This window comes from Orussus abietinus, unplaced genomic scaffold, assembly GCF_000612105.2.
Source record: "Orussus abietinus isolate OABI.00-Male unplaced genomic scaffold, Oabi_2.0 scaffold6, whole genome shotgun sequence".
NCBI lineage: Eukaryota > Metazoa > Arthropoda > Insecta > Hymenoptera > Orussidae > Orussus > Orussus abietinus.
In genome coordinates, this window is record NW_019396002.1 from 954,462 (window position 1) to 967,383 (window position 12,922).

At 47.8% G+C, this 12,922-nt stretch overlaps 1 protein-coding gene across 1 annotated transcript; it reads left to right on the forward strand.

Annotated features, from left to right (window-relative positions):
• The first annotated feature begins 1,462 nt into the window (after positions 1-1,462).
• LOC105704464 (adenylate cyclase type 3) lies at positions 1,463-8,528 on the forward strand. Its single transcript, XM_012433688.1, has 9 exons — positions 1,463-2,048; positions 3,277-3,656; positions 4,328-4,612; positions 4,711-4,991; positions 5,094-5,422; positions 5,658-5,993; positions 6,663-6,968; positions 7,409-7,744; positions 8,346-8,528. Exons 1-9 carry the CDS (start codon positions 1,497-1,499, stop codon positions 8,526-8,528), a joined length of 2,988 nt encoding a protein of 995 aa, XP_012289111.1. The 5' UTR covers positions 1,463-1,496.
• The last annotated feature ends 4,394 nt before the right edge of the window (positions 8,529-12,922 follow it).

Genomic DNA, 12,922 nt, shown 5'->3' on the forward strand with positions numbered 1-12,922 from the left:
GAGGAATCGGGGGAGTCCAGATTGGGTCCTGGTATTTAAGCTTAGGAGGATCTTGATCCGAGATCTGGCGAAGGGGTGATGGTCTTCTGTGTTTTCTTTATGGTATAGGGTCGTGTTATGGTTAGGGCGGGAGATCAGGTACTTTTTAGTGTGATCGTAAACTGATCAGGACAGAAAATCGAGCTCTCTTCAGAGTGGAAGATTGCACCCAATACACGATAAAAAATCATAGGTTGTTCAGGATCGTCTATCGCGGGCTCTTCAGGGTTAAAAATCGATGCAGGATCTAAAGGATGGATCGCATGGTGATTAGGAAAAAAAATCGAGCTTTCTTCAGAGTGGAAGAACCAACCTTTTACACGATTAAAAATCACGCGTTACACAGGATCGCAGGCTCTTCAGGGCTCAAAATCGGTGCAGAATCTGAAGGATCGAAAACTGATCAGGATGGAAGATCGATTTGTCTCGGATTCCACCCCCACACGATAAAAAAATCACGTGCCGTTCAGAATCGAGTATTGCGGGCTCTTCAGGGTTAAAAAATCGGTTCAGGATCGGAAGGATCGAGGGCAGAATCGGGTACCGCGAGGACTTCTGGTGGACTAGGGCGAGTCGAAGAGCGGGGTCGAGGGTGACGGAGGCGTTCGTGGGAGCCGGGGGTCGAAGTGGTCGGGATATCGACCCGTGGAGGTCGCGGCGCCATGGCGCAGGTCCGGAGAGCTCCGTTAGCCGGGAGGAAGACGAGGAGGAAGTGGAGGACTGGGTAGTATCCCGGCCAGTCCCCCGCGCGCGGGCGGTGTGCAACCTACCCACAGTGGACGGGAGTCTCGTCCTCGTCACCAAGGGTCAGGAGGTCCCCCGGGACCTCCCATAAATATTTGGGGGAAACTCGTCCCGTCTACCTCGCTCCAGAGGATCCAGCCTAACGGGGCGGTTTACCACCCTTGGCCCGACACCCCGAAGAGGTCACGACTAAAACCCACCTCCAGATATCAGCCTACGGCCAAGACTCCCTCGATAACGAAGAACCTCCCTTGATCACGGGTAGACCAACCGAGGACCCACTGGTATCGCGAGCAAAGAGTCGAGGGCGACTGAAGAGCGACGCAAGCCTGAAGAGCGACGCAAGCCTGAAGAGCGAACCCGAAGAGGGGGTGCAGAGCATGACCCCGGCTCCCAGCGACCCGGGGGTCAGGGGTCGAGGGGTCGAAGCAGTGAGGAGATAAGCCGAGGAACCACCTATCGGGGAAGATCCGCGAAGGTCTTTCCACCCTGAAGAGCGGCACCTTCGATGGTACCCTGTAGGAACCGATTCAAAGGAGATGGTGCGTCCCGATTTCTTGGGTGAGACCCCGGAAGAGGGAAGTCCCGTGCCCGATCTCTGAGATTTAGGATCTCCTAAATCGAAGATGACCCTCGCCAGCTGGGCGGGACACTGACATACCTCGAGGATGAGGCTACCCTGAAGAGAGAGCTGAAGACCTCGGCCTGGGGAGATGTCGCGCAGACCGGAGACCTCCAACGAGGAGAGCTACCTCAATGCTGGCAGGCCTTCCAACTTGCTAAAGACCAGCTTCTCCAGCGGGAAGTTGGAACGACTGTATCGGGCCTCCTCGCTGCAGCAGCGTCGCGGCGGACTGCAGTGCTTCCTCCTGTCGGCGATCCTCTTCGACGTCTACACCGTGGCCTCGCCCGAGCCCGAGTTGCCTGCCAGGAGCCTCACCGCCATCTTCCTGGGCCTCAACCTGGGTCTTCTGGCTTGGACCGAACGCGGGACCAGGGCCAGAGATGCCCTCTGGTCTCTCGTCCCCCACGTGGCCTGGCACATCTCCACCGCTCAACTCCTCGCCCAGTTGTTCCTCAAGTCCACCGAGGTCACTCCCAGAGATGGCCTCGGATGGCTTTTGCTGCTTCTGTACCTCCTCTTCGCCACTCTGCCCCTCAGGTACTCCTTGTGTGCCCTTCTCGTCCTTGGAACCGCCGCCGCTTACATCGTCACCGTCATTGGACTTTCCAAGGAACTCGCGCAGACGCCGCACGACGTTCTGGTAATCCTGGATGCTTGAACTTTTTTTGGAGATGTTACCGCAACCAGGGTTCAAAATACTTGACGGGATTTTTGGATAACCGATAGGAGGTTGTTTGGAAAAGTTGGACGGAAAATTTATGTACACGTGGAGATGATTCGGAGAGACTGGTCTCGCGACCTGAAAAGGACCTCGTATGAAAATCAGAAATTAAAATGAAAATTAAAATTAAGGCACTTGGGAAAATTGGTCACTTTTCCTTTGGCACCTCTCAGCATCTCGCAAGGATGCGATCGAATTCACGAAAGGACCTCCCTCCATCTTTCCAATGTTCTCCCTTGTTGCGGTAAAAAAGCAACCGATGTTCCGGTCGTTGCTCGTCCACCCATCGGGTCCCCATTGTGTCCCGTTTCCGTTGAGAGAATCAACCGCCTCGACACGTGCAGGTTATTACTGACGGTCGAGTGGAATCTGGTCAATGGTAGTTTAAAATAGAGCTCGTTCATCCTCTCGACCCTGGGCTAGGTCCGTATGACGGGTGATCGAGTTAGGTTAGGTCAGGATTCGATGACACCGCCACTCGTTCATAACGTGCTCCCATGCGCGTGAACAGCTGATCGCGTCCTTGCAGCTCCATGGGACCCCGAGAACTGCACCCGGCTTTGAGGAGGGTCAAGTCCCCTCCTTCCACCTGGTTATTAATAATTATTTCGCTAATTATAAGTTCCAATGACGTTGATCAGCTGATCGGGACCTTGCCAAATACCAGCTGATGATCCCTGCCTACCACATATGCATTTTATGAATATTTGCTATTTATTTATGTATGACACGAAAAACCAACATTTGCTGCATTAAGGCGGTGGGAAACCCATAAACAAATGCATTTGAATGAAACGTGTGTTTTAAAAGGTATTCCACTTTCCAAAGAAATATCGGGATAGCCTATCCTCGACTGAAAATCTGGATTTTGAAACCATCGGGACGTTTCTTTGGGGCTTATGAGCCATTCGCTAGAATTATAGACAGTTCCGTGGAAGGTCCTTTGGAAAGAGTGTTTTTTTTCTGATTTTAATTAATTGGTTTCGGGGTTTCGCGCCACCTTAAGTGCTTTATGTTGGTTTAGCGTCATTTTAAGGCTTGGATGTGTGTCTTTGGTGTGTGGGGTCGTTTATATCTAAAATCTGCAGGGTTTAAGGGAATCGAGGAGATTTCGGCTCTTCTGATGAGGATGTCTTTGGATGTGCAGATCCTGACGGTGACGTTGTCCTCGGGGGCCGCCATTTTGGGGGCCGCCAGTTATTGTCTGGCGGAATTTCAGCAGAGGAGGGCCTTCCTGGAGACTAGACAAAGTTTGAAGGTGCAGTTGGTCATCGAGGAGCAGAGTGCTGAACAAGAACGGCTTCTCTTGAGTGTCCTTCCCGAACACGTCGCCGTGAAGATGCGCCAGGACCTCGGCGCCTCCATGGACACTCAGTTTAAGAAAATCTATATGTCGAGGCACGAAAATGTGTCGATCCTTTACGCCGACATCGTCGGGTTCACCGCCATCTCCTCGACGTATAGTGCCAGCGACCTGGTGAAGATCCTCAACGAGCTCTTCGCCAGGTTCGACCAGCTGAGCGAGAGGTTGGTGATCGTCCTAGATCCTGATCCTTTCCTTGAACGATCCCAAAGTTTGGACAAAAGGAATACGACGAAGAACTGCACGCAACAATTTATAATACACACAATTAATCCACTTATTCCCCAACATCCACCCATCAGTTTGCCCAGATATTTAGCCACAAATCATCGTTGCCTGTCACCATCTTCAAAGCGCAGTTAAATCGAGTACATTTTTTCAAATTCATCGCCACATATTCAGCTATCTCTAAGGTGACATGAAAGGATCATTCTACATACATGAAACCTCAAAATATTTATAAAACTTTTCTCCAAACTAGGTGCACCGAATTATTTGCATCTTGAGCACGTGATTATTGAGGCCCTAATGAAGAACGCTCGTGAAATTTCATTAAAAAAAAAAAGAAATTGTCTCCTCGGTTCTACTCTTGGACAAATAAATTTATTCGTTTGAAAAATGAAATTTCATTCTACCTTAAGGCTTTTTTTTTTTTAATCACGTGCCGAGGTTTCAAATCCGCCGATAGTTGTAGTGCATAGAACTAAATAAATTCGGTATTAATTCAGGGAAATCAGTTTTCGGGAATTTATGGGGACGGTTTAGTCACCTCAGGGTGGGAGGACTTGTCGTATCACCTGTAGTCATCTTAAGCAACAAACTTGCATCGTTCCAGGTACGAGCAGCTTCGCATCAAGATTCTGGGCGACTGCTACTATTGCATAAGTGGTGCACCGGTGGAGAGGCCAGACCACGCGGTGCTCTGCGTCCACATGGGCCTATCTATGGTGGAGGCCATAAAATACGTCCAACAGAAGACGAACAGTCCCGTGGACATGAGAGTGGGCATCCACACAGGGGCGATCCTGGCAGGGGTCCTGGGGCAGAGGCAATGGCAGTTCGACGTCTACAGCAAGGACGTCGAGTTGGCCAACAAGATGGAGAGCAGCGGCATGGCGGGGTAGGTCCTTCCACTCCCACGAGAAAAGGGAAAAAAGATCACAGGTTTCAGGTAAATACCCAAAGACACCACGACGTTAATTTCGATCCACCTTGAAGGAGAGTGCACATCTCCAACGCGACGTTGGGCTTCCTCAACGGGGAGTTCGAGGTGGAACCGGCCTATGGAGAGGAGCGAGAAGAGGCTCTGCAAAGAGCCGGCATCGTCACTTACTTCATCGTAAGGGCTTTGAAACCCTTCAGGCCAGCCGTGACGAAGAGCCTGGCGTCCCTGGCCGACGCAGAGTCCTCGCAAAGGATCCTGGACGTCGACGACTCCAGGAACAAGGAGGACTCGGAGGAGTTCAGGCAGCGCCTGCGGGAAAAACTGGACAGCAAGGGTGAGGAAATCCCCGCTACTCCTATATCTTTCCCTATCTTTTTAGATTGTTTTGCGCTTGAATTTGTCTCTTCGTCGTCTGTTCGACAACCGCCCTCTTCAGGTGGAGCCACCGACCTGAAGGGCCACGCGTCCTGGCTAACGCTTCACTTCAAGGACCCCAACGTGGAATCCGCGTTCCACAGCGCCGAGGAGGCGTTTTCTCCCCTGTCTCTTCTGGGTGGTCCTCTGGTCCTGATCTGCGCATCCCCCGTCTGGAGGTTGCAGCCATGGGGCCCCTTCACCTGGGGCGGCGCGGTGGTGGTCACCCTCTTCGGCATCGTCCTGGCAGGCGCCACTTGCCTCGGCAGCGCCGTCAGGGCCAGATGGCTCAGGAGGACCCTGGGCCTCCTCATGATCTTCTCCCTCGTCATCTATCTCCTCCTCGACATGGTACGATCCTGAAGTGTCCTCAAAAAACTATACAAACTACCTCCACCCCGACTCAGGACCTTGTTAAGTAATTTCTCGTTGCGCAATACCTGGTTTTCGTCTCTGGACCAGTTTCATACCCTCTTACGTAATTCCCGAAGAGGGTCTTAGATAACCGGGATGCTAATTTAAAGAGAGGACAGAAACGAGGGTGAGCTCCTTACGATTGTTCGTATTGAAAGAGACCCCTCTTCAGGGTAACTGCGCCATCATCGAAGAGGTGGACCCTCCGACCAACGCGTCCATTGGGTGGTCCCCAAGGTGCCCATACCCATCGTACTACTCCTATATCGGCGTTTTGGCTCTGGTTGCCATTTCCATGCCAGCCTACATCAGCTACCTCGGCAAGGCGTTTCTGATGAGCCTTCTGGCAGGGGCTCAGTGCACCATCAACGTCCTCTTCATCGGCTCCAACTTGGACAGAGAAGACATCGCGTCGACTCCTCCGGGTCCTGTACCCTTCCCTTTAAAGTACTCCTTATCGGCCACCCTTATCACTATCGCAGCTGCCCTGGTCGTCGTGGCCAGATACGTAAGTGGAACCTCCATTATCCTATCTATACCTTGTACATTAATTTTAAACCGTATCACCAGCGGTGCGGATTAATATCCTACATCCATTATCTATATCTTTTAACCTTAGTATACTTGTTCTCCCGAACTTAGGGGAAAAGTCAATAGCTGCAAGACAATGGGTATATCGACCGCCGGTGATATACGACGCGAAAGTGGAACTCCCGAATTTCCGGGACCACTTATTGGAGTTCTTTAGCTTCTTCAAGATGGGACCGAGTCGAAGGGTCCTTTTTTTTCCCTGACTCTTTAGGGTGTATTTCCACATCTTGGCTGATTAAAGGCCTCCTTATGATTTCTAAGGAGATCGAGACAGAAACGGGGAGGTTCGCCATTCTCTGGGTGACCCAGAAACTAACTTACTCCAGGACATCATCGATCGATGGTGTCGGAGGATGGGGTGGAGAACGTCCGAGGAGATTAGCTCTCGATTAATTTAACTGGCAAATGAGCTTCGGGCACCCTGAAGAGCTCTACTTCGCTCCTTCCCTTGAGAGGAAAAAAGAAATGCTCCATAAATCGCGGATTTTAATTTACGGCCGGGAATTGCAAATCGGAGAATCTTTGGGACGGTTGAGGGACTTTTATCCGAGGATCTGAATTGTCTTTCTTTTTTGCCTTTTGGCAGACCGAGAAGGCCAGGAGGGTGCTGTATCTACGGGGTAGAGAAGTGGTCGCCCAGAGGGAACGAGCTGCTGATATGGAGAGGAGGAATGGGGCACTCATCTATAATATCCTGCCACCCCATGTCGCGGCATATTTCCTCTCGAAATCCAGACACCATGACGATCTCTATAGCCAAAGCTACGCCGAAGTTGGCGTCCTCTTCGCGAGTATTCCGAATTTCGCCGATTTCTACAGCGAGGAGAGCATCAACAATCAAGGTCTCGAATGCCTCAGGTTCCTCAACGAGGTCATCTCCGACTTCGATGCCGTGAGTTCCCCTCTAAATTCTCTTTTCTCTCCATCTTATAAAACAGCGAGCATCATTGACGATTTCACGTTAAGAAATGGGCGTGAAACGAAATTTGAAACGCTCGAGAAGCAGGAAGAAAAGCTAATCAATGCCGAAACAACAATTTGCGTAAATACTTTCGTCATATTTAGAGCGCTATTCCCTAATTTAATAATTAACCCTGACTATTCCACCGTATTTACTATTTTATTTCATTTTAAAAGCGAGACGCGGATTGCCCTGAAATTTTCATTTTTCCCTTGTTTCGCGATCGGGAGATGAATTTCCAGAGCGCGTGGTGGACACGCGGCGATTTTTTTTCCCCTGCCTTATGTTAGGCCGATATTCGTCAAATAATTCCATAAGGATGGGAAGGAGTGCAGAATCTGATGGTATTTTTTCCCGGCTCGCGGGGGTAGATCCTGGACCACGACAAATTCAAGAACATCATCAAGATCAAGACGATAGGCTCGACTTACATGGCGGCCTCGGGCATCACCGAGTCTCCGGAACCGGAAGACGGTCCCAGATGGGCACATCTCTCCACTCTGGTGGAATTCGCCCTGGAGCTGAAAAAAGCCCTATCGGGGATAAACGAGCAGAGCTTCAATCATTTCGTCCTGAAGATGGGGATCAATCATGGGCCGGTCACCGCGGGGGTGATTGGGGCTAGGAAGCCCCATTACGATATATGGGGCAACACCGTGAACGTGGCCTCCAGGATGGAAAGCACTGGAAAAGTTGGATGTATACAGGTAAATTGGGCTCAAAATACCTTGGCAAAAAAAAGGATATTAATACCAGTTATTAGAGTATACGATGACTGAGGTCAAACTCAACTTAACTGGAGGTCCTCTATAAGGAGAATTAATAAAGTTCGCCAGTGGGCCTTGAACTTTCAGCAACTTATTCGTGCAATTGCACAATTACTTCACAAATGACCGGGCACACGGGATGAGAAAGGAGTCCTCCTTTTTAAACCCTCCTTAAACCCTGTTAGGCTATAAATAATACATAAATGTTGTCGAATTTCTCATTCATCCTTCTCCTCTCCCAACTGATGGGCGCAATTTCCTGCACCGAGAAAAAGATCGGTCGCCTGAAACAAATAAATATATTCCTGCCTAAATCGTGTATAATAGCAAGAAATAATTATTTCGTCGAAGATTAATATCCTCAATTCAATAAGAATTCCCTTTACTCGACTTTTTGTTTGGAGGTATTGACCGCAGGATTTTTTCCTCGCGTCTTTGAGCAAACCAATTACCTTTTTCCTCAGGGTAACTACCTCATAAATTCGGCGACCCGCGACCTTATATAGATATTATCGAATTTTGTCATGAATCTTTCTTTTAGGTGACCGACGAGACGAGGAAAATTTTGGAGCCCTTCGGGTTCGGCTTCGAGCAGCGAGGAATGGTCTTCGTTAAAGGAAAAGGACAACTTCTGACCCATTATCTGGTCTCCAAGGATGGGGTATCCTTGAACCTGGACAGCGATCTTCCGGTGAAACCTGCTCACCCCATCATCTACCAATAAGAGGGAGGCTCATCATCGAAGAGGGATGATTATCGTAATAAGAGTAGCACTCCTCTAAGTAATTCTCTCGTCCGTTGACTATCATGGAAGGCCTGACGAACCCAAGGCCGCGGCATTGGGGGAAAAATCGAGTTTTATAGAAGATAAGAGAACAGACAAAGAAGAAGAGCTCTTCTAACCCCTTCGCCGAGTAAGACTGGCACCGAAAGATGTTTAGGGAGATATTCTCCTCCTCGATAATTCGAGATAGTCAAAGCTAGCCCGAGAGAGAAAGGAGCACCGCGATTGACGTCACTAATATCACTGTTTATAATTAAACCTTATCGCCACTTCTTGCCGATACCATCGATCGGCGTCACGGACGATGACGATTTCACGAACGAACCTAAAATCCACGACTTTCCCCGGGGAAAGCAGGGATTTATTTCTTTTTCTTTTTCCCTCTTCCTTCGTTTCCCTAAAACGACCGTCATTGAATTTTCTCCATCGGGTGCTTGCATTCAACAGGGTCTGAAGTTAGCTAAGTGTACTCCATTAGCAGAGTGGAAAGCGATTTCCGTGTTGTATAACAGTACGTAATAACAAAGAGAGAGAAAAACAAAAGAAAAGACGAAAAAAAGTAATAGGGTCGGTCATTAGCGATATCGCAGTTAGGTGTAAAGCTCGAACTTCTGTCTCAACTCTGTTGTCCTAGGACCTGAAATGTCGCACAACTTAGTCCTACTGCGAGTTCCTCTGCAAGTGCCGATTAATCAGGACTTTTCCTAAAATCGACGCTATCGGGTTAAAGTATATCAATTTTAAATAGCCTGTCTAATATTCGCTCCGAAATTGGATGAGAACATGGATTGCGAAATTGTAGAAAAAAAAAAAGAAGAAAAAAGACAAATTGACATCGGTACCACTTGCAGGCGGATAACCTCTAAAGAGACCCCCCAGTCGAAACTCTTCCGTAAGCTTTCCGAAAAGTGAAGGAGGCTTCGCGAACTGTCAACACTACATGCGCGATAACGCGTAAACCATTTCGCGTCTGTGATAACTTGGTCGCACGACAGAGTGATAGCAGTAGGGTGATATAGGACACCAAGTAGCGTCGCTGATAACGCATGGTGTCAGTAGAACGTACGTCAAACGTAGGGACGAGTCATCAGCCTCTATCGTCACGAAAGAGGCAACCCAGACCCACTCGAGTCGCACAATAATTCGACAAAGGGTGTTCGATACAATTTATTTTTTTACACGGGGAGCAAAGTTATCACAGACCCTTCTTCTCGCTAGCTGCGTGGGAAGGCACGAGTGCACGCGTATACGCGCGTTGCGTATTCGCTAAAGACGCGAGGCGAGATCCGATGGCGAGAAAATCCCGAAATTGCGAAGAGCCCAGGCCTCGAGTCGCGAGGGCCGTGAAAGTGGGAGCGAGAAAGAGAGAGAGTCAGGCCGCGGCGCGCGAGCGCGAGAAGGACGGAGCGAGCGCGCGAGGGCTTCTCCACGAGGCCTCATACTTCACGGCAACCGATTTTCTTGCCAGACGGACACGCACGGCCTAAAGCGCGGCTTCGAGCGCGATCTTGTTAGAAATCCCGGGATATTAACGAAAAAGACATTAATCAGCGCGAATGGGAGGAAATAATCACCCCATGCGTACACACATTTGCATACACGCCCTCACATCTAGACAATACAGTCACATTATCGACTTCATGCCACACGAAACGGAAATGGGAAACACGTACACGCGAGTATGCGAACGCGCGACTCCGCGCCAGCACGAATTCTTGTAAAGTAGCAATAAACGGACTTTCGTGTAAATAAGTAAATAAACAATTGAAGCGAGAGCGCGTAAATCGCGGGCCGGGATGAGACGATCAAAGACTCCTGATATCGAAACATTGAATTGTGCGTAAACCGATTAATCAAGTTGGACGTTGTGCCGGTTACCTAGAATCCCACCTCGTATTCGGAGAATTTATTCTGTGACAATGAAAAGGAATAAAAGAAAATATCGTTAAGGCATATTTCCACCCTCGTTAGATGAGAAACTATTCCTAAGGGATTACTCCGGTACGTCGGCTCGTTTCAGGGGAAAATTTCACCGCACATTTCATTGAACGTCTATTTCCGTGAGCGTAATAAAAATTCCATTAGGGCGTTACCAATATACAGTAACAAAGCAGCACTGATTTTATATTTTCTTATTGCGTTGGGCTTATCACAGAACACTTTCTCCGCGTGCAACACTTATTACATAGGAATTAAAAGAGCAACGATTATTTTTTTTTATCCCAAGTACCGATCGAGTACCGAATTTTTCCTAACTTCAAATTGGCATCGAACTGTTGAAAACAGTATTCGCTACTTTGAAACAGGGTATCGTATAACAAGAATTTGGTCTTATCGAAAGAAGATGGTTGTAACGTAAAAAGTTAATTTTTTCGCTTTTTCTTTGGTTAGTGATCCTTGGTCGCTTTGCGCATAACGCAATCGAACTTGCGCGAGGGATTAGAAAGGGAAATAACTAAAAATTCAACACACCCGGTGTTGTAAAGGAGCAAACGACAATGTAGATATATCTTAGTACTATTAGGGTCGAGGACTCGAAGACTCTAAGGATGAGCGATTATCGTAAGGATCAGAGCCGAAGGAGCAACCGAGAAACCCCATAACCGGCTCGTGCGAATCAGCGAATCCCGATTTATTTGTGATCCTTGAATCCTGAGGGATGCTGGGACCCCACGTGTCATTCCAGGATTCATTAAAAGAGATTAAATTAGAAGAAAAAAATTACAAAAAATAGTATCTGTCGAAATTCCTGTATCTTATGGAAATAAAAAATGGAGTAGAGGACGAAAATTCGTGGATCCTGGAATTCAAGGATCGGGGAGTCCCGTGGGATGCTGGGACCCCACGTGTCATTCCAAGATTAATTAAATGAGATTAAGTTTAAAAAAAAGAGTATAATGACTCTCGAAATTCCTATATCCTCTGGAAATAAAAAGTGGAGTAGAGGACGAAAATTAGTAGATCCTGGAACTCAAGGATCAGGGTGTCCCGCGTCCCGCAGGATATTGCGAAGAACTCGTTAATTAGGATCCTCTAAAACAGGGAGAGAAGCGAATTTCGCAGGACGAGAGGCGAACGCAGTTAGGTCGTTGTCCTGTCGTTAATCCTGTAGTTTTCTGTGTTCCTGTATCCCAGGGGAGCCCGAGGAATCCTCGGCCTCTCCGGGATGCATCCTGACGCGGGGACTGTCCGTGAGAGAAACTTATTCTTTATGATAAAACGGCAGATAAAAATGATTCGATGTCCTGTTATTTGTTCTACCGATTCATCCCCTGTTATCCCGAATTTTGCAATAACAGGAAATATCAAACTTCGACAAGGAAATGCGCCCACCACGTGAGTACACATCCACTATCTGTACAATCAAAAAAAAAAAAAAAAGAAAAAATCACAGATTTTTCTATAAGTTATTGACAATTAATTTAACGCTAAACTCGACTCGGAGAGAAAACGTAGAAAACGGAATCCCTTTATTACACTCAAATAATCCTCCGCAGTACAAGTAGGCGAGAGAGTGTTTTTCCTTATAAATAAAAATATCCTTAATATGCAACGTTAATTTATCGAGTAAGGAAGCGTAACAGGATAGTGTACAAAGTGGAATATTAATTCGTCCAAACGGAACGACGCTTAAGAATTCAATCGTTGAAAATATATGTTTCGTGGGAAATCATGCGTCCCTTAAAATCACTTCCCCGATGCAATCAGCGAGCACCATCGGAATTTCAATTTCCTCATTTAATAATTAGAACGAGCAAAGGTAATTACTATGTGAGCTCGTCGTGATTCCCTCGGGAAGATGATTTCTAATTCGAGGTCGGATCACCACAGTCGGATACCCTGTATAATATTTTTGTTAATGATCCTCGGGAAAACCTGCACAAGCGGCGGCTCAAACGTCCCAATTTCTCGACATCCGGTAATTTCCGGAATGATGATATAATGTGAGATAAAATGTTTGACATTTTATTTCATAGTAACGCCATCGATGAGATACTTTTAATAGAGGCGAGGGGATGCCGAGGATATGGACGTTTTCTTTTTTTCGAGTCGCCATCTCGGCGTCGGATTTTCCACAATTTTCATCTCCCAAGAGTCGGGCTCGTTAGATTAAAAATGTCCCTCTTAAAAGTTTACAAAGGCCCGCCGGACAATGCGAAGCTAACTCGAGAAGGGCATTCTCAGTCGGATGCAAAGGAAATCGCGATTACTTGTGTAGTAAAATGCGCAAGAGTCTCGATAATTATTATATATACATATATATATGCTTATAGCGCGATTGTCATCGAGAAGAATAAAGCACTTGGAGCTTTCCGAAGCTTTCCGAAGCTCTC